We start from the raw sequence: 22,019 nt of genomic DNA, 5'->3' as shown, positions 1-22,019 counted from the left end.
ACCGATGACCAAAGCACCGCCATCAATGCACCGGCAGGAGCTTCGCGTACCTCCATGTCGCAGGAATTAAGCCGGCTTTCCGGAAGCGATTCTTGCGGGAAATTCAAGAAGCATGCAGAACCAAGGGTGCGGTGACAGCTGACAAGAGAAAAACTGCACTAGCTGCACGAGCACACTGCACCGACTGACTGGGAGTACGCATGGCGCGCGCAGCCAATGCAGCAATGCAGCAGCTCGCCTGACGTGATGAATCCTGCCCCTGGGACACTTGAAATTTGTGAAGTGGGGACCGTGGGGAAGTTAGCGAAGAACAAGGGAAGATGGGACAACGTACGCGCTGCCGGTGCCAGCCGTAGCTCAGAGTGTGAAAACAAAAAAAAAAAGGCGTCTGCGCATTTTTTTTTCTGCAAGTGGCGCACCCCTCAGTAACGTTAATAATTAGGGGTGTGCGAATATTCAAAATTTTCGAATATAATTCGAATATTATATTTTTAGTATTCGTATTCAATTCGAAATCCAAGTATTCGTGTTGTCTCGAATATTCGACCCGACGCGAATATTCGTATCTAGCCGAATATTCATTGTGAGCACCAGCGTTCATTTCGGTCCGCAAGCCCTATCGACAAAGACATAACAACAAGGCGGCGCCCAGAGCAATGTGCATGGACCTCAAGGGCCATGCCGTAGCTGACTACGCTGGTGAGCTTCTTTGTGGCTATACTTGCGAAGCTGGTGTAGTCAGAGCTTTGCACGAAGTACCTCGCAATACGTGCCAGTTCAGTGCCAAGTGAGAGGGCATTTTCTGTGGCCGGAGGAGTCATTTCAGCTAGAAGGGAACTACTTCTGCCTGACCATGTGGAGCAGCGGGTTTTCCTTCACGACAACCTTTTATGTTCATCCCAACAACACGCGTTCGTGCTGATGGCAAGCTAGCCTTAATCAATGCTGTGTACCAGCCATCTTCTCTGATATTTCCTCTCTTCTAAGAATAATGTTCGAGACTGATACTTTTTGTGCAGCCACACACACCTTTTGTGTTCATTTAATCATCGATAGTTGAACTGTTATGTTCTTGGGTGCTCAAATAAATGTTTTGTAGTGGTTAAATGCGTCTGTCCTTGATTATTCGATATTCGATGCGATATTCGGAGCCAAGTATTCGTATTCGATTCGTATTCGAAGAATTTGATATTCGCACACCCCTATTAATAATGGACTGCTCCGCCAAGGCTCCCTACCATGCTCCCTACTTTCTTCTCTGCGTGGGCCTTTTGCTTAGGGAAACGTATCTGTCGTTTCTCCTGCCTGTGTCACGGCGACACTCAAGCATCCTTGGCGCGCCTGGTGGCAGCGTTTCCGAGTGCGTGGTCACGGGTTCTTTTGCTTTCGTGGCATCGCTGAGCCGGCTCAGTCAGTTGGTCGGCCCCACACGCGCGCGCTTTTGTGTTGTAAGCATGGTTTTGCTGCTGTGGTTGTAGCATTTCCTTGCTTTTTTTCTATTATGATTGACACTCAATTACCAGATTTAACTGTTATAACCAATAATGTGCCTTGACAGCATTGCTATAAGAAGTTTATTTTACCATACAACACATGATAAAGCTGATGGTGCCGCGGCTGACCATTTTTATATCTGATATACTGTTATATAACCAGTATTGTCCCCCCCTCCCCTCCCCCCCCACACACGCACACACGCACGCACGCACACACGCACGCACGCACGCACGCACGCACACGCACGCACACACACACACACACACACACACTCTCTCTCTCTCTGCACAGTTGCCAGCCCACCTTGCCACCGGTGACCTTGAGGTGGTTCTTGAGGTGTGCCATGGTGGTCTCGGTGACAACATACCCTTCCGTCTTGTGGTTCTCACCGGGCTTGTGGAAGTGCACCTTAGTCCGGAAAAGCTCCTCCATCGTGTTGGCGCCGGTGTCGGCAGACAAGCCGTCTGATCAGATTGGAAGCAATGAAAGAGAAGAGTAAGTATGAGTATGAGTAAGAGTAAGTCATCCTGTCATATATAAACCCTTCGCTCACGGTGCCTCCATGCGTACACAATGCCTCGTTTAGTCGTGTGCGGCCTATAATTGAAACCCATTACCATTTGAACTCAGGCGTGTGAAATGAGCATGAAGAACCATTCCTGAGATGGATGCCTCCATTCTATGGGAGCTTTATAAAGCGTTTTTTTTTTTACTGTCTTGCAAGGATGAGCTATTTAAGAGGCCTAAAATGTACTGATCTGTTTACATAACTACTAGCTGAGAATCAGCCAAAAGAAGTACAGTATAGACTCTGAAAGCAGCATTGGGTCATGATGTACATGCGGACTCTGGGAAGATGGAAATTTGTTTTGTGTAATTTTGGCATTAGAGCACAGTGCAAGAAGACAGCACAGAACACAGCACAAAAACACAAAAACACAGGACGGGCGCAGGACAGGACAGCGCCCATCCTGTGTTTTTGTGCTGTGCTCTGTCCTGTCTTCTTGCGCTGCCCTCTAATGTTTCAAGTATGAACCAACTAGCCAAAGCTCAAATTTCAATCTTGGCAATTCCTAAAAACCACAGGAAAATTTCAGGATAACAGTTCGTGACTAAAGATAATGAACTGCTGAGCAGCCTGCATAGTCACCACTAGTGCCAACGACGCACACGCAACTCAGCAATGCACAGTCCAGGCTTAGCCAAACAGATGAGAAATTTACGGACACAAGCTTTCTTCATTCCAGTGGACGAATTGCACTTTCCGGGCACTGTCTGATGCCCAGAATGCTTTTAAAAGTTTCCCCTCGGTTTTACTGGACAAGTAATTAGCCAAATAATGCCTACTAAAGAACTCTTTTGAATGAGGTTCTTTTTCTAATAAGATGTACTTATTAAATTATAGTCACATCTGGACTAAAGCGATGTCCCCAATTCCAATCCAAGCTTCAGGCTTTTAGCATTTCACTAAACATTTGACAAGAACACTGCAAGAAACTTCTGTGCAGTCCCTGTTCACATGAGAACAGCAGCACTTATATGATTAGGGAGGTCTTCTAGAGGCACAAACAAGAAAGTGTCACCAATGCAGCAAAGTCTTGTCAATACGAAGTGAATGGGACTGCAAAAAATATTTGAATTAGGCATGCTTTCGAACAGCCCCGCCGCGGTGGCTCAGTGGTTACGGTGCTCGGCTGCTGGCCCAAAAGACGCAGGTTCGATCCCGGCCGCGGTGGTCACATTTTGATGCAGGCAAAATGCTAGAGGCCCGTGTGCTGTGCGATGCCAGTGCACGTTAAAGAACCCCAGGTGGTTGAAATTTCCGGAGCCCTTCACTACAGCGTCCCTCATAGCCTGAGTGGCTTCGGGACGTTAAACCCCAATAAACCAAACCAAACGAATAGCCCGAGCACAGGGAAAAAAAAAAAAAAGATTTCGGGCAAAAATTTCGCTGTGGGAACGTGCTACCTTTATAGGATGAACTTTGCGATTCCTTAACCCTTTGAGGTTCGAATTATTTTGAAGAAAACTTTCCCAGGTGGTCAAATTATTTTACTGCGGATCTTGAATATACAAAATGTATATAATCGAAAATAAATAGTAAAAAAAAAATTAGGAACAGTACTTTGGTGACAGCATCACTCACAACTGGAAAATGCCGCAGAGAGCGAGAATACCTCGCGAGCAACGGTGATAAGCAAGCTAAGAGCAGCGCTAATAAAGACAGAAATCAACTTCGGCAGCCCCTGCAAGATAGTGCTGACAAAAAGAAAACTCAAATTTCGCGCGACTCTGTTGCGATCACGCGGCGAAACCAAAACTACAAGAGGGGTGTTGCCGCAGTCTGTGCCGCCGCGCTAAAGCTAGACATGAGTTCTGCTTATCTCCGTAAGAAGGCAGCACAAAATTCAAACACTTCTTGTAAGTCCTAAGAGGTGGCAGCACCCCCCAGTGAGCACGCATTGTTCTTTTGGCGCAAAATTTCAAACGGAAGATCGAAACCGTACCCATACGGCAAAGACCTTGCGGGACAGAAAACCGCCGCCGTACATATACGGCAAAAACCTTCAAAGGGTTAAAGTAACCAGGGATGCTAGTACCCATAGTTATCCGACCACGGCCCCCAGTTGCACAGCTAATGTGCCCAATATTGGAAATGTATTGGCAAAGGACCGCAGTGAAGGCATCCATTTCGAAACCTGTGCTGCTTGGGGCACACCACGTAAAGAAATGGCACAGGCCAGCGTGGCGCGCAGTCAAGCGTCGCGTCAGGGCATGGAGCAAGGATGGCTGCATCACAGGATATGCGCTTTCACCGCCGATGTTGCTAGGAGTAGGAGGTGCTTCTATGGCAGCGCCTCCACTAGACTCCGCCTTGATGCACTGCTGAGAGCACGTGACAGTCAAACAGCAATTCCTTGCTGCACTGTCTTCTCCTCTGTGAGTACACTTTGGCGGTGTACGAGCCGTACCATGAACTTGCACTGGGAGTACTGGTGCTGGGGCACTTCGCTTATTAAAGGGCAACTGAAGTGGTTTTAGAATTCAATGAGTTTAAACGAGCCAAATGTGTGAAACTTCCAGGTAAAGCATGCGAAGTCTTTTTGCGCTGGAATCTAAGATGGCGACGTAATCGCCAACTAAAGGAGAATCAACATTCAGGCTTCTCTGCAGTGCACAGCGCTGCCGCTTCACTGGGTTCAGGTGAAAATCGGGATCGGGCATCTCCACATAGCATCCAAGATTTCAGAATTGACCGGGATGGCGCAGGCCGCCGATTTGAATTATCCGGCAAAATTTACGTTAGAAACTACGGGACCAATAGAAATTCTTGAAACTAAAGCAGAGTCCAAATGATTTGCTTCCGAGCCGTGTAATATTGAGAGATGACGATGAGAGTTGCTCTTTTCCAAGAGGTCTGGAATACTCGTGATGCATAACAGCATAGTCCAGAAACAAATAGCTTGGACTGTAAACTTTAACAAAGGCTATGCATAATGAGCCCTTTCTACAGTTTCATAGTCTTACCTTTTAATAATGTCTACATAATATGCTGCACTATTTGCAGTTTCATCCGATCTTGGACCAAAGGTATTCTCTGGTCCTAATTTTCAGGTAATCTTGGTCAACTGCAAGCAATGCAAATATAAAAGAAGCAAGAAAGGCAGAGCGAAGAATGTGCACGGCCCCTTACCCGACGCTGTGGAATGCATCGTCTTTCGCCGGTGACCGAGGCCTGACCTTGCTAACTCATTCCAGGCAAGCAAGAGGCACGCAGCATGGTTTTTATAAAGTGCATGACAGAATTCAGATGATATGAGAGAGGAAGGAAGGAAGGAGAAAGCACAAACAATGAAGCTGTGGAGATGAAAGCACAAAGAGCAGCATGAAAGAAAAAAAAAGAACACATTAACACAGAGCATGCTTGCAGAAAAGAGCGTTAAGACATAAAGCAATACATAGTGTAATGCACAGAGGAAAACAGCGGAAGATTATGAGGAAATGAAGAAGGCAATGCTAAATGCATACACTGTCACATACCTTGTTGCTGCGTCTTTTTGCCAGAGACCGATTGCCACGTGAGTGAGGTTATGAATTTATTTTTTTTTAAATGTGCGGGCTTTGCAGAACCTTCAAATCTACTCCCAAGTGCAGGGACCATAAAATGGCTAGTATAAACCCCAGTGCATCTCAGGCATTTGAGGTAGCCGGTACACACACATACTGTCAGTCAACCAACAAAACAAAATTGTGAGCATCTATAGGAAGTCATGAGCTCACCAATACTTGGCTGCAGTTCCACTGACAATGTGTCACGAGGGGAGCATGTCTTAGGGCGCTCCTTGCCTCCCTGAAATTTTAGAGACCACAGGTTTTAGTTCCAGTTCATGTGCAGCCTCTGCACAGCAAAAGAGGCAAGACCACTACTAATAACTAGTTTATTTGACACTCCAGGGATGGCATTCCAAGGCTTTATCACATCACGTGCGCACAATGGGGCAGTGCCAGCCGTAAACATGCTACTGTCATGGCTCACACTCACTTATCTAATTGTAACAAGCAACAAGAAATGATTATGATGTGAACAAGATATGAATGAACAAAATGCATCAAGCAACAGCAACCAAAAAGCCTTTCAGCTCCTTTTTCGTACACTTTTCAAGAAAACCGAGCTTGACAGAGTACAACAATATCAAAGCATTGCTGATGCACGGGTCTGCCTTTTTGTGTATGTGGACGGCCTCCAGCAATAGCCTTGATTCAGTACTTGCACCTCCGCCCAGCATCTTTGCCTTTTGAAAACGTGGCACGCACTTGCACTATGTTACATGCGAGATTAAATTCGCGAGCTTATCTTGTTGCGTTAGGTTTTGCGCATGCCCCTTAAACGGGCGCTGAGGCAACACCCTGTCTGCCCGTTATTCATGCTGCTTTTCGTGACTACACTCATCAACACTGCAGATCCAGTAGCAGAGCTTTGCCAACGTATTTGGCACGGAGAAAACAAGTGGCACGCTGTGCTTGCTGACCACTTTTTTCAGGTTATGTGTAACCTTAAGAACAAGGTATTATCTCAGGTTTGGCTTTCACATGTTCAGTTTCAGCCATCTTTTGTCTGTGTCCAATTTCTAGGAGGGTTTCAGCAACAGCCATAAGAATCGAACAGGAGAAGCCTGCAGCCAAAAGTATGTGTACCTGATGTTCAAAACTATCATGCATTTCATGCGGATATGGCTCTTGAAGTGCAGATTCCAATGCAGAGGGAAGCAATGGTTCTTCTTACAGTCTTTTTACAGAGCCATTGCTTCCCTCTGGATGGAATCTGCATGGAGGACGTGTTACCAAGTTGACCGTTTTAAGAAATATTACTTACTCCGTTTCCTAGCCAGCATACATAAAGCATCCTATTTGTTAAGCATACTAACTTGCTTCAAGCAAAGAAATAGCTGATAGGTGTAACACACCCTCAGAAAAGGCCCCCCGAGTTCACTATATACACATTTGTGCACATAGCGTCCTGAAGAATTAGACTCATCTGAAATTACAAATCAGACTAAAAATGCACTACCATTTGATGATAGAGCCACATTACTTTTTTAAAAATGCACTGCCACTGGATGATAGAGGCACATTACTTTTTTTTTTTTTCAGCCATTAAAGTTCTTCTCTGCTACTAGTACTAAAACAAAAAAATTTGTCGTCCAAGCTACAAGTAGTAGATTATTCACATACAGTTACAGCACACAAACCCACACACACATAAAAAAAAGAACCTACATTGTGTACAGAGGGGAATTGTGAGAACGCACGCTCCAGGTAAATGTTCTGGTTTGGTTTGGTTTATGGGGTTTAACGTACCAAAGCGACTCAGGCTATGAGAGACGCCGTAGTGGAGGGCTCCGGAAATTTCGACCACCTGGGGTTCTTTAACGTGCACTGACATCGCACAGTACACGGGCCTCTAGAATATCTCCTCCAAAGAAATTCAACCGCCGCGGCCGGCATCGAACCCGCGTCTTTCGGGTCAGCAGCCGAGCACCATAGCCACTGAGCCACCACGGCGGCTGGTAAATGTTCTGTTAAGTAAATTAAGCTTGCTGTTTCTTAGAGAAAATTGTAGAACCGCTATGTCTAATGGAAATAGTGTCACATTCAAAGCTTCACTTAAGGGGGGACGAGGGTCTTAAAACTGACCTTTTTATTTGTGGATAGAATCTCATGAAATTTTGCACACAGATGTGTTTTTCTCTTGTGATTTCAAAAATGCAGTGATAATTAAGCTGGTGGTCTCAGATCAAAAGTTATTTTAAATTGTAGAGTGTAATTAGGTAATTTCTTACGCAGCTTTAATGAAATTTCTCATTGCATTTTGTTCCTTTTAATTACATGAATTGAGAGCTAGCAAATTCCCATACCTGATGCCATTCTTACTTTTTTTGTTTAGGCCATGTATAAATGGCAATTTACAATTAACTTAATGAGTTGCAGTGTAAAATACTGCAACCTTTTACTCTTGACACAGTATATCAGGATGACATGCATTTATAGAAAAAGTAAGAATGTCATCGGGTATGGGAACTCTCTGCCTATCAATTGATGTAAATAAAAGCAACAAAATGCGAAGAGAATGTTCATTAAATCTGTGTAAGAAATCACCTAATTACATTCTCGACTTTGTATGATCTAAGACCACCAGCTCAATTATGATTACATATTTGGAATCAGAAGAGAAAAATACACCGGTGTGCAAAATTTCATGAGATTCTAGCCATAAACAAAAAAGTTAGTTTTAAGACCCTTGTCCCCCCTTAAAGGGCGACCCACATGGAGCGAACTTGCGCTGCGGATTTTGAGCGGCGCGGCGGAACGCGGACGCACCGCCGCTGTGCCGCACCACAAGAGGCGGAAAACGGGCGGCTGCCGCCAAACCGCTGCCGACAAAAACAAAACAAAAAAAGATTTGTAAGCTTACTCTAAAGCCATTGCTTATTGGAGGGCGCATTCTCACTTTTTAGTTCAGCGTATGCTATCTCCCCTCTCCACTCCACCCCCACTCGGTTTCACCCTGCGCGCCGAGCCACCGGCAGCTGCTGCTAGCAGAGACGCAAAAATAGACTCAGCCTATAGTAGCGCCATCTGGTTCTCGGGACAGGAACCATTATTGTAAACAAACCGGCTCTCCTCTTAAGCCTAGAAGTGGGAGAATCGTCACGCTAAATAAAAAAATAAGGCAAATTTATCACTTATAAGTTTTATTATAGGCAAGGTGAGACGAAGCGAAAGACCGGTGCTCCATTTACGGCCAGTGAACGCAGTGAAAAAGGCAGCAACAACGAGAATTCAGTCCAAAGCGAGGGGTCCGGCTTCGAAAGGCGCCACCATGTTTGTCGCCGCGCGCGGGCGGAAGCTAGATGCGGGAAGAGAGCGCCCTCATTGGTCCGCGCTGACAGCCCGCATTCGCCGCTTCCGGTGAGCGGCTGACCGCCGGGCGAACGTATCTAGCACTGCTTGGTCGGCGACGAACGGCCGCCGGCGGCCAAGCGGCGGCCGCCGGGCGGCCGTACGCAGGTTTTCCGCGAGAAAACCGCTCCATGTGGGTCGGGCTTAAGAGAAGACTCTGGGCCAATCACCTCCCCCACTCTCATTCACTTGTGGCAGTGAAGTGCGTGGCCGCCCACCTTGGTCTTAGGCCGAGCCGCTTTCTGGAGGTCAGCGTCCGACTTAGGGCCAAGCAGATGCAGTACCTGGAGGTCCACCTCGTTCTTGATGCACTTCCCCTCGGCAAAAGGCAGCTTGGAACGGGCCTCCGCTGCAGCACGGAAAGGAGAAACAACTCGCATCCTCCTTTCCCATTGCACGGCACACGGAGGCCAACACAAAGCACTGACTTGGGCAGTGGGACTGGGTGTGACAAACAAAACCAATGGGAATTCGAATAGCCTTTGTCAGCCACATAGCATATGAATGATGAACAGCTGAACTATGAAGGTTGGAACTATATCTACTAATAAGGGAGCAATTACACCTTGACATCCACCTGAGCGCAGCCATACGGCTCACATGAAAGCTATACAGCTTTCTCAGAAACTTCGTAGTTACAGAAAATTCGTCCTGGTCCAGGGTTCGAACCCGGAACCACCGCTTCATCGGAGCAGTCGCTCTACCAACTGAGCTAAGCTGGACGGCAAGCTTATGGTAGGGCGAGAGCGAATTGATCAAGAACTCGAAGTGGAAACTGGGTTGGTCCAATGTTTTAGGGGAATCCCCCAAGGTGGAGTAGATTTGTAATAAGGGAGTAATTACTCATTGGCATCCACCTGAGAGCACCCAAACGGCTACAAAGGAAAGCTATGCAGCTTTCTCAGAAACTTCGTAGTTAAAAACTCAGAATTCTGAGAAAGCTGTACAGCTTTCCTTTGTAGCCGCATGACTGCGCTGGGGTGGATGCCAATGAGTAATTACTCCCTTATTACAAATCTAATCCACCTTGGGGGATTCCCCTAAAACATTGGACCAACTATATCTACTACGGGCTTTCTCACAAACCATCTTCATTGTTGTATTTCCGCAAACCACAAAAGCTGGCCCTGCTGATAAGGCAGTGCACTATCATTACTGAAACCCTCTCAATAAGCTGCAAAAGTGTACTATTTGAGCAAACTGCACATTCCTTACACCATGAGTACAACAGGCATCTGGACACCTATACTGCTGCCCTGTTTGTAACACTGTGACATCACAGCTCTGCGGTTTGCAATCCGATAGCTGCCAAGAAAAAAGAAACCTGCAGAGCAAAGAAACACTATTAGGTGGGCCAGCCCACTGATTTGCACGGTGAAGAAACCAGTTAAGATGGCATTCAGTTAAGATGGCTGCAATGATGAGAGCTACCAAATGGGCCTCACTAAGTTTATTAGAACTTCACATGGGCATATTATTCATAAGGCTATGGCAATATGGCCGTACTTTTTTTGCAAAACACGATCACACTAAATTGGATCTCGGAAAAAAAAAATAAAAATAAAATACACATCGTGTTCAAAGTTGTTGAACCACACAGAAGGTAGACCAGTGCCTCTTCCTCACCAAGCAGAATGCCGACGTTGAACTGGTACCGGTCCTCCACCAGCTTCTCGCGGTGCTTGGCAATGACATCCTCAACAGCTTTCTCAATCTGGTCAGGTGAGACGACAACGCCAACGCCGCTGAACGATTCAAACGCTTTCGTGTCAAGTGGGGGCTCCGGGTGCATCAGCAGGTAGTCCATGGCCGCTGTGCAAGGTGGAAGCAAGAGGCGGACAAGACAGAATGCCTCTTATAAGTGGCACTTTCGCAAGAGTCTTTCATACCAAGATATTTATTGGCATTGCCAGTTATTAATGACAACTGGTCAAACGTGCTTAGAGATTATGGTGAAAATGTTGATAGAACCAAGAGATGCATAGCCACAAAATGAAAATTTATATAACTTGGCATCAAAAGTTTCATAAAACAAGCTGAAGCAACGCTCTGGAGTGAAACCTTAGTATTACGGGTGTATCCCACCACGTGACCATGTCTTGGTAAAATATGACCTATAAGTTCTCAGGTGCATATTTTTTCATTAAAACATGTTTGTCATTTTATTATGGTTGACATTCTATCAATACAACTTTTGATAAAAAGCGATGCTTCCTTTCCATCACCAATACACTGCTTTGTATCGTCACTAGAAGCCACCACAGCATTCTCCAATCCTTGGTTGAACAGGCAGCCATGGTGCACTAACACTGTCATCAACAAGACATAAATCACTATGCTGTAACGCCTTCACTCATGGAAAAGCATGAGGACGCTACGCTACACTAAAACTGTACAATAATTATTTTGCAGGTTGGGACCACGCTAGTTTTTGATTCCCAATTTTTGCCCACGTGCAATCACTATCATGCTAGCTGACAGTGGTTGACAGCATCGGGATACATAAAATTCTCAGTAAAAATCATTTACGATATTTCCAATGAAAGTGTTGCGGGATCGGACAGCTTGGACACTAAGCTTCCTATTGCAAAAAAAAGAAAATCAGTAAAACTGAATTTTTGGTCCTTACAGAGACCATGAAATGCTATTTACCGAGGATAGAAAAAGCACACAAGCGATCGGTATTTCATCACTCATCACCAAACCGCAAAAATATTTAAGCTAGTTTCATTTGCACCGAAGATATTGGCAATTAAAAATGATAATCCCTCTCTTCCCCCTTAGCTCATACACACTGATGCCAGAAAAAAAATGAAGAAAGAAAACAGGTCATGACTGCATCCCGCCACATCCCATTTAGTCCTATCCCACCTATGTAACCCAATGAGAAGGCTTGCCCAGATTTCCCATTTACGTTATCGAGGGAGGGGTGGCTAAGAATGTGATGTGTGGCGAGGAACTGGCCTAATCGATGACGATTGCAAGCTATTGCAAGCAGCAATTTTTAAAAATTATTTGTAAATTATAAGGTGCACGCAGAGCTTTTAAATTTGACTCGAATACTCACAAAGACCACCTCTGTTGCACTAGAATATGAACATCAAAATCATTTCAGGGTCCCTTTAACATATTAATCTTGCCAACCAAGTGAATAGCAGAAAATAAGAGGAGTGATGCTTCAAATACAACTTACTGCACTGCTTATTTGAATAAGGTAAGAGGCTACTCAAATTTATTATGACAAAATTACTAAACTTTTGTCATTTTGTCCTGCTTTGAAGCAGCGGAGACTAGATGCTCTTTGAAATTCGCAGACACAGTTGACATGCCCTGCAGGTAGCCTAGTAAAAGCACACATGAATGAATGGCTAGTGCAGGCTCACACTCAGCATACTATGTCACACAATCTACTACAGTCAGACGAAGCGGCTATTCCTCATCAAAGGACACCTCCCAGCCAATGGCGTTGGCCGATTCTTATGAACCTGCCAGCGTGACAATACAGGAAAGGGATAATCCCCGATCACCGAGGGAGGGGACTATCCCCTTTCATCTGCCACTCCCTGCTTTGTCACGATAGCAGGTAGCTGTATCCGACGATAGCTTTTCCTGAAGCTATGTCAAGCTTCCAAGCTCACTTTCATGATGAATGGTCAATGGTCAAGCATGTTACTCTTCATCTATTAGCCCTAAAATGTATTAAGCACAGCCCAAGCACCCATTCCAGCACCTCTATATTGGTGTTATGTGTGTGTGACCATGTTATAGATGGGGCATAGTTAGAAGAATCCTGGAACAATGGAGAAAAAAACAGAACAAGGGACACCAAAACAAATTCACTAGACGACGCTTGCAGAAGCAATCTTCAATGCGGTAGAGTCATTACTCAATAAAGTAGCTTGGTGTCTACAGCAAAGATGAATAAAATGGCATGCGCACTTCCTGTACATTTGTACCTGCAGCGAACCTTCATCCCGTCATCATGTTCCCCACTAGACTGTTATGCGCATGTGATGGCAAGCAAGGAGTAGAAGAGGGGTGAGTTCCGGAAGGTGCTTTTAACCATTCGAATACAATGCGTTTCACTCATATGTGCCAGTAATGCAAAGGACTTTTAGATGAGAACTCTAGGCACTAGCGCAGCCAGCTTCTTTTCCATACAAATAAAGGGCTGTTTCTGAAGGTAGCCACTAACCTATCTCTATGCTTTAATTTTTGTTTCAAACAATTTCCAGGTAGCAAATATGGGCTTGAACATGTTAACGCTCAGTTGCTGCCATGCAGTTCATGTCATTAGCTCCAAGCTTACAAACATCTATAAGAAATCTTCCACCTTGCTTTCATCTTTATAATCGTATAAGCACCTTCATAAAAACTCCCTGCAATTCTCTGTGTTGGTTTTTCTCAGCCAGTAGTGGCTTCTCAATTGCTTTTAGCTTCCTTAATAGAAAAGCAACTCTCTCTGTAGTATTCTGCGGTAGAAGTATTACAGTAACCAGCGAAACTGCCCGCCTCAAATGAAACGAAAACTTTCTCCCTCGCCAAACCACCCCAATGAGGACAGATACAATTCTCTCAATGCCCAATGCTACAACTATTTTTCTTCGCAAAAACCTTCAGGCACGACAACGAAGGACTGGACCCATTGTTTTGGTATTGATTACTATTTTCAGCACTGATCGAACACGGCGCCGTTTCTCTAAGTCGACACTTAGGACAAAAAAAAAAAAAAAAGATAGATTGAATTTCGACAGCTTCAAGCCCTCAATGTGCCCAGCACGCCGCAAGATGCCCAGAAGAAAATAAAAATAAATGCTGCCAAGCAAGCTTTCGCGCAGGCCGAACGTAAGCAGGGTGATTGAAATCTGCCTGCCAAGCACGACAAGGCCGTAAAAACAAGCCAGCGCAACTGCCCCCACTCAGCGTGCGCTCGTGACACGCAGCTTGCGTACCCGTGAGCTTCGCCTCGGAGTCCAGCTTGCCCGTAGCGACGTAGTCGATGAGCAGTGGCTCGTACTGTTTTATTTGTCCTTTCATTTTGGTCACGGTGTGGTACAGGAGTGTTCCCATCGCCTTCGGAATCGGCTGGTCCGTGCGTTTTTCAGCCTGTCAATTGAAAGAAAGGCGCCATTTCGCCACAGGGAGATCATTTCTGCGAGTAAATAAAGCGTACAACGTTGCACAACATTCCTCAGCGTCGAATTTCACGGATGACGCAAAGAAAGCGGCACGCGGTTCATTTGGAACGGCACAGCCGGCGTGCCGGCGCGCCCCGAAGATCGTAAAGAAAAAGCATCGTCCCGGTTTGAGACTCACCGCAAGGATGGCGTCGAAAAGGTTCTGCGAGAGGACCGCATTTTTTGCAGTTTCTTTCGCCTTCTGCTCGCTGAGACCGATCTGAACGAACTTTCGCTCGCGTTCGCTCATCGGCGAGTTCACAGAAGCTGCCATGTTGGCTAGAACAAGAACCGGAAACGAGAAAACTTTTTGTAGTTGCCCCTAGACATATAGCACGTATATAATGAAACTGGATGCATGAAAGGTAATATTCACGGTTTAGGCGGATAGACGATATGCGAAAATGCTTGGTGGTCTGGCAACACCGCGCCCACAACTTCCGGTTTCCATCTTGGCTCGGGCGAGCTCGTCGAGCTGGTGCATCGTTTGCTGCGTACATTCTTGATATCGGTATAGCTGTCATGAATCTTGCGCGTGAAATTTCAACAGGCAAGCTTCAACTGCTGCGTTGTTTTCACTGCTGATCTTTTACCAAATGTAGGTACTTTCAGTGAGCGCCAACTTCCTCCGACCGTGTCCTGAGCTTCGCTTGAAGTCTGGCGTTGATGATAGCCAGAATCGGCGCTGGGAAGTGTGATGGCAAGTCGAACTCTGCGCCATTGTCATTTTAATTCGCGCATTAAAGCACCGGTTCAAGCATCACGCATTATCACGGCTATTTTATTCCCAGGTGGACGCGATTTCATCTGGTGGGGTAGCGAGCGGTTATTTTGCGCTGAGTGCACAGATATGTCTTGACAAACTTCTGTGACAGTGTGAACTTTCGTTCGCGCCGACGCCAGGAGCTTCGTGCATTGCAGTATATTCACACAGGACCCTCGACCAGCTGCGTAATGTGATTCCTTTAGTGCAATGTACAATGCACATCCGCGGTTTTCAGCGTCACCGTTTCAGAGCCCGGCGTCGGCTGGTTTTCGCCGCAATTCGTTGAAACCGCGTCTTGCTTAAGACGCAGTTGCAGCGAGTATTGCGATGTTGTCAGTCGATATTAACAAGAGTAAAGTGGGCACATATAATTCAAAATATTGTAAGCAAAGACGCAGTTTTTTTTTTTCAGATAAGCACTGAGCTACCGCGGCGGCTTGATTAGAGAAAGAGCGTACAGCTGTAGGTGCCTGCACGGACTAGAAACGCTGGTCAAGCTGTGTATGCGGGGGTGAAATTCGCATGTTCGGTTGCCTCCGACACTTAATTCGCTTCCTCCCAAACCTACACAAATTTCTTTGTTGCGAAGCAAGCTGTTGCAGCTTGCCACAACGATAAAATCTGATGGCCTGAAGAGTTTTCAGTACAATGTTGCACGTACTTTCTAGCTTGGAAATGCGTCCCGCCTTCACAATAAAGTAGCTTTTTTTTTTTCAGACTTTCGCCGCCGGAGATATCGAATGTATAGGAATCCTCAAAAAATAGAGCATTCGCACCTCAGTTTATATACGTAGGATGTATTGCTTCACAAAGACGCGTTAATGCGCATAACATATGCGGGCGCGATCACGTACGACATTATAAGAAAACAATGTGTGGGATCTTGCAACAACCCCATGGTCCAGAGAGATTGCTAGCCCTTCCAAAACTAATCGAACACGGGAAAAACGTAATTGAACACGTAACAAAAGCAGTAATGTGCGTGCGGTTCTTCGAGTGCGCTTAGTACGCCACGGCATGAGCAATCGAGGTTTTTAAATGGAGCGCACTGAGTGCCCATGGCCGCGATTTACCTGCACATTAATGAACGTACTTCTTCCCGACTGGAATACACGCTTGAGGAACACAGGCGTAGGCTCGCTCAAAAAAATTACCTTCTCTATTACGTTGCTCAAGTATGCGTCTACATATATTCACGCCCAACCGGAGAGTTAATAAATGCACTAAATCGTCTTCTAATTTTGATCAAAGGCAACAAAGGATGTGGTCCGTATCTTAATGTAAACGCAAATCACCTAGAAAGCTTTGTGAAAAATCAGAGCAGAAAGCGCAAGCTGCGCACTGAATGGCTTGCTGACACACGATACCTCACATGGCATTTGCTGTTACTGAAACGTTGGGACAGAGTAAAGAAAAAATAGAAAAGCGAAAAGCTGGAACGCACCTAGTTCTGGCACGCATCGTAGTTTCTATGCATAGTGGACAGCACAGCGTAAGAGCGCATCGTCATTCCACTTTTCAAACGAAGCGCAGCCGTTTTAACCCAACGCAGGGCCGCGGTTTCGTTTTCTGTACCGTACCAACATGGAGGACTTAGTTCTCGGAGCGCCGAGAGATGGCGCTGCGCATTTCGCATATCGTCTATTGCGCCAACGTTACTAGAACGACTAGAACCAGGTTCGTTTGGGCTAGTTGGTAATGCATTCATCGACAATTTTTGGCGCAAAATCCAGAACGGGACATCAATACAAGAACACACATGTGTGTGTCCTGTTTTCATGGCGCGTCATGTGTTTGCCCAAAAGTGTCGATCACTTTATCATAATCAAAATGGTTACCTTCTCGTTCATTAATCGTCCATCCACTTCAATTTTCTTGTTTTTTTACTCCAATATTTATCGAAGCAGAGCTTGGCTCGTTCATAAATGCAGCGCTGAGGCTGACAGCGGCCAGTTTTTTTTGTGACCGTTATCTTTAAAGGGTCAGTCTACTCACCGAGATGAGTGTATAAATAATGGCATATTCTGGTAGTTGGCACCCTATAACATCAATAACGAGGGGTCTGCGCCCGGTTTAGGCAGGAATTTATATTTTATTTCGGCGTTAAAAGTCGCGTAAAAAAGCATGGTGGCGCCCCCAAACGTTCATTTTGTTCAAGAAAGTGGTAGTCTTTTTTTGTAGAAGCAGAAGTGAATATACTACGTACGATTTGTATGCCCCAATGTCAGAGAAACGCACGTTTTCTTCTAGTAAACTGTAGAAGGCGTACCGCTCGCTTTTTCTGTAAATCACATGAATATTTATAGTTACACGTACGCAAAACGCAGCCACATTCCCACATTTAGTTCAGCGTATGCTAGCAGAGACGCAAAAATAAACTCAGCCTATAGTGGCGCCATCTGGTCGTCAGGACGGGAACCATTGCTGTAAACAAACCGACTCTCCACTTAAGCCTAGGAGCGGCAGAATCATCACTCTAATTATTAAAATAAAGCAAAATTATCTCTTATATGTTTTCTTATAGGCGAGATGAGACGAAGCGAAAGACAGGCGCCCCATTTATGGCCAGTGAACGCACTGAAAAAGGCAGCAACAATGAGAATTCAGTGCGAAGCGAGAGGTCCGGCTTCGACGGGCGCCGCCATGTTTGTCGCCGCGCTGCAGAAATTCAGATGGTTGCCAGATGAGACTACCATCTCATACAGATGTGTTCCCACATTAATAAATTCTGTTTTAAAATGTTCTACCGCACTCCTTGGCACCACAGCTGGCTAAACGGTAATTTGAGTAAAGAGCTATCGGTTGCCGCAAAGAAAATAGGATCGATAAAATTCAGTAGACTGACCCTTTAAATCCTATATTCCTAGTTTGGAAAGCCTAGAAAGATCTTTTATTTCTCTACAATTTTTTTTTATTTCGCTGCCAGGTGACTGCGGTCGATTCATGGCATTACGCAAACATCACCTCTCGTCTCGATCAGTAAACTTCAAGAGTCTAGAATTTACTGACTAGTGAGCCAACCGCGGCCTCCCTGGTGGCCCCGCGAGCGATGGATGCCGACAGCCGCCGCATGGAACGCTGCAAGTCGGGAGGGTGTAAAGCATGTGTAAAGTCACTGGAACTTTAGGAGGGTGTAAAGCAACATGGTTACAGTGTACCCTTCTAGTGCACTGTAACATGGTGTAAAGGTGTAAAGTGCCTTTAGGAGGGTGCGGGCCCATCCGCCTCGCTAGGGTCCCTATTTCTAGGGGCCCTAGCCTCGCTCTCGTGATATCAGCAACTGTCATGGAGGCAGCTCAATGAAGATTTCAGTGTTTCTTTTGAGTCTCCGACTAGAAGCTGCATATTTTCATGTCGCTTGCGCGAAAGCTTCTATGCTTTCACACAGCGGCACAAACCGAGTATTTTTGCACTGGAAGCACTTTGGTTTGGGCTAGTTGGTTCGTAGCCATGTTTGAAACAGAATGGCGCAAAAGGGACAAGGACAAGAATTAGGAACGTGAAGCAACAGGACAGGCGCCGACTATCAACTGAGGTTTATTGCACCACTCCCTGCATTTATACGCCACACCCAGCGTGTATCACAGAAGCCAAACACACACTTTTGCATTAAATTTGACAGGAAAATATGTCACGAAGTATATGGGTGCCACAGACGACCCGATACACGTACACGCCTCTTTTTTGGACAAAGGAACTCCCTTCAAACGATATATGGCGGTGGAGTTCAAGTAAAATTCAAGCAGGCCAACTGTCACTGCAGATTCCAGCTTTATTTCGGAACTGAATTTCGCGCGGTTGGCGTAATCTTCATGAGGGATAGAATAGCGCAAGTTCTTGCCAATCGAAGAACCAATACGCATTCCTTGGAGGCAAAGACTCAAGTTCCTGTACGACGTGAGAAGTACGCACAAGGAAGGGGCCATCGCTCACCAAGTGCCAATTAAGGCCTCTGAAGGCCCGTAGCCGTATTCTTTTTTCCGAGACGATGGTGCGTAGAGGCATTCCAGGTTTTGGGCTTCGACCGTGAAGAATATATACTTCAAGGAATTAAGCCATTATCTTTATCTGCAGCTCTCTTCTTGATGGCATCCAAATGCAACTCATCCAGGATCTTCATTGCATGTCGCCTTTGAGTACGTGCGTTGAACTTGACACGTACGTTTGAAGTTCTTGCGATGGCCGCCAAAGCCTATTCCCGGAACAGGCCCGTAGGCAGCACAGCGAAACCACTTTCTTTCTCAGATTAGAGCGCTAGAAGACCATTTTTCTTTGACAGCATTCGACACTTCTTTCAACGGGGCACATTTTGGTAGGTTGGCCCCAGCGCATGTCTACCCACGCAGGCGACGCCGCTCCGATGACCCTTTCTTCATCTCACTCGCTTTTTGATTTCTTAGGTGACATGTCTACTGTCCTGAGGTGTTTTCCTGCCAGTCACCTCGATCGCTTGTAATTTTGTTCATTAGTCCTTTTTCTGGTGTTTGGCTTGTGATACGGTTGGGTGTTGCGTATAAATGCAGGGAGTGGTGCAATAAACCTCAGTTGATAGTTGGCGCCTGTCCCGTTGCTTCACGTTCCTTCTTGTCCTCGTCCCTTTTGCGCCTCTCTGTTTCAAACATATCTTTGCCCGGTCACTTTGGCTTTTACATCTTTTTGCCCAATCCCATGTAGCTCGTTTAGTGACGAGTGGAGGAAAGGAACAATCGGGAGCGCAGTCCATTATTTGACTACATGATGAAAGCACTCAGAAGGGAAGCACACGCGCACAGAAAGCGCGCACAGTACCGACGGAATCCCCACGGAACTACGGGGAGGAGCAGACACGGTACTCAGTAAGGCATGTTGACGGTCTAGTTGGTTTTTTTCATCTTGAAACTTGGGAAAAAACCCACCTAGGCGCAAATGATTTCACGACACAAAAAGAGACGAGGAGACAGTTGGAAGTTGGCGTCTGTCCGTCTCCTCGTCTCTTTTTGTGTCGTGAAATCATTCGCGCCTAGGTGGGTTTTTTCCCCAGTTTCAAGACACGGTACTTGCACGTGCAAGCAGCCACACAGGATAACAAACAATGCACCTCGGTCAACAGAAAATACGCGTTCAAGCAGATTAATCACGCACGCATAATGGCCAGGTTGCTGCCTTTTGAAGCGAGAAAACCGCGTCGTCTGCTGCGGCAGCACCCTCCCGACAAGAGCGCCCTCTGCCGCCATCGGTGGGCTTTCATTGCAAACGGCGCCACCTCCTCCATTGCGTAGCGCTGGCGCTCGTCACTGTACATTCTAGGCACTATCAGAGCTGTTTAGTTGCAGTCGTAAGCTGGTTTTGTTGTGGGAAGCGCAAGCAGGTCTGCTTGACAGAACCGTTCGCACGTACTACAGCAACGACTGTCTTGTGACTGAAGCACGCGTAGCTGAAGCGTCGTCAGGGTTCTAGATTAGACAGCGTGTCGGGGATAGCTCTTAAAGAGAGTCCTATCTTGAGCGTCGAGCGTTCTCCTGCCTGGCGGAAGCATGGGAGCCCTGTACCAGGGAGACTGTCTCGAGGACGACCTGGACCCGTGGTTGGACGAGACTGACCCGTGGATCGACAGGGTCTACCGGTTCAGCGAAGACGACTCGGAGGAAGCGGACGCCGTCATCTCGCACTACCTGACGGACGACGAGCTGTACAAGACGCTGGCTTTCCCCGCCGACTACGACTGGTCGACGACAGTGATATTCAAGTTCGACGTGGGCTGTCCCGACATATTGCATAAGCTGCTCAGATTCATCGATCGCTGCCCCCAGGTGAAGTTCGGCGGCTGGGCGCGGACGAGGGTGGAGTACGTGCACCTCATCAAGACGTGGACGGTGGACGAGGCGGACTTCCTGATCGGGAAGAGGGAGATTGACATCGAAGGCGTCCACTGCCGTATCCTGCCCGTCAGGGTTGTGCCGGCCTGAAATACTTTTGTGGTGTGCGTGTCGGTCACACTGTGGTCATGTTGTTACTGCGTTTCGTGTGGTCGAAGTCGATGTGCACGCGTTTTGGTAGGCATCATTAAAGAGGGCCAATACTCGTTCGTTCCTCACCCCTCTCTCTTGACCGAAAGCTGCGTTTTTCATTTTTTTGCATACGCTGCCTACTTTAGCGGGCTGCTGTTTCACATCACAAATAAGCAGCATACATTATGAATTAGTGTTCTGCAACTTCATCGTAGCCATCTTGGAAAATTTTCCCACCGGTGGAGGCGGGAAAATTTCCCAAGATGGCTACGATAAAGTTGCAGAACACTGTAAAGGGTTTTCACTGCATGTCAGGCAAGGGAATGACGATGTCAAGTGACAATCCGCAATTTGTGATGCGACCAATTATCCAGCGTCACAAAGAACCAAATGCAGGCAACTGGGTGGTAATGTTTACCATTATTTTGCAGAGGCCCATGCTTGGCATTGTCTTCACGCATTTTTTTTCATTCCAGTAAATTGCTGTGAAAGCATGTAGCACATACAGTGTCATATGCATCATTACATGTACCAGACAAAATCCTCTCTGCAAGTTTAGAGCTCAGACAAGAAAGTATTTCTAGCATATAGTGCTTGACTAGAGTTGCAGAGTACAGAAGGAAATGAGCAACAGCAGATATGAGAAACAGCCATAGAAGTGCACTTTAGAAGAGAATATCGGCGTGATGGTGGTTCATGCGTAGACGCCTAATTTTGGTGCCATGTTTTCTTTACAATGATGCGGAAGACACTACTATGCATGAATCGCCACATGGCATTCACCTGCGACTGCTAAATTTATAATCAGATTTTTTATAATGCTGTTTATAATACTGTTTCAACAGCCAAACGATGACTGACGTCAACATGTGCTTATAGGTAACGCGAAGAATGAAAAAACTGCAATCGCTGCTTCTACATTCATTGTCATTCCGGCTCTTGAGACAGGCTGGCTTTGGCATTGTAGTGAATTAGAACAACGAAGCTGCAATTATATGCATGATTATATGAAGCTGCATGTCTCACGTGACCTATGAGCACACCTTGACATCATAGTCATAGTTTAGTTCGGCTGCTGAAACCAAAACGGTATGCGAAAAAAAATCAATTATATAAATTATTTAGCGGTTG

The 22,019-nt window shown here is 46.1% G+C and overlaps 2 protein-coding genes across 2 annotated transcripts in view; one reads left to right on the top strand and one right to left on the bottom strand.

Annotated features, from left to right (window-relative positions):
• Window positions 1-14,432, bottom strand: part of GlnRS (Glutaminyl-tRNA synthetase) — a 33,805-nt gene extending 19,373 nt beyond the window's left edge. Inside the window, exons 1-6 of the mRNA XM_089552891.1 lie at window positions 14,275-14,432; window positions 13,911-14,064; window positions 10,585-10,770; window positions 9,177-9,307; window positions 5,779-5,848; window positions 1,801-1,961 (exon numbers count right to left, since the gene is read on the bottom strand). Of these exons, the coding sequence (XP_089409017.1) occupies window positions 1,801-1,961; window positions 5,779-5,848; window positions 9,177-9,307; window positions 10,585-10,770; window positions 13,911-14,064; window positions 14,275-14,409 (837 nt within the window). The 5' untranslated portion in view covers window positions 14,410-14,432. The remainder of the gene's footprint in view (window positions 1-1,800; window positions 1,962-5,778; window positions 5,849-9,176; window positions 9,308-10,584; window positions 10,771-13,910; window positions 14,065-14,274) is intronic.
• A 5,774-nt stretch (window positions 14,433-20,206) lies between these two features.
• LOC149336429 (uncharacterized) lies at window positions 20,207-20,994 on the top strand. The gene has a single exon (XM_089554713.1). It carries the CDS (start codon window positions 20,415-20,417, stop codon window positions 20,844-20,846), a length of 432 nt encoding a protein of 143 aa, XP_089410839.1. The 5' UTR covers window positions 20,207-20,414; the 3' UTR covers window positions 20,847-20,994.
• The last annotated feature ends 1,025 nt before the right edge of the window (window positions 20,995-22,019 follow it).

This window comes from Amblyomma mixtum, chromosome 7, assembly GCF_055824585.1.
Source record: "Amblyomma mixtum isolate Tamu chromosome 7, ASM5582458v1, whole genome shotgun sequence".
NCBI lineage: Eukaryota > Metazoa > Arthropoda > Arachnida > Ixodida > Ixodidae > Amblyomma > Amblyomma mixtum.
The sequence above is the reverse complement of the archived record's forward strand: the minus strand, read 5'-3'. Positions and strand labels throughout refer to the sequence as shown.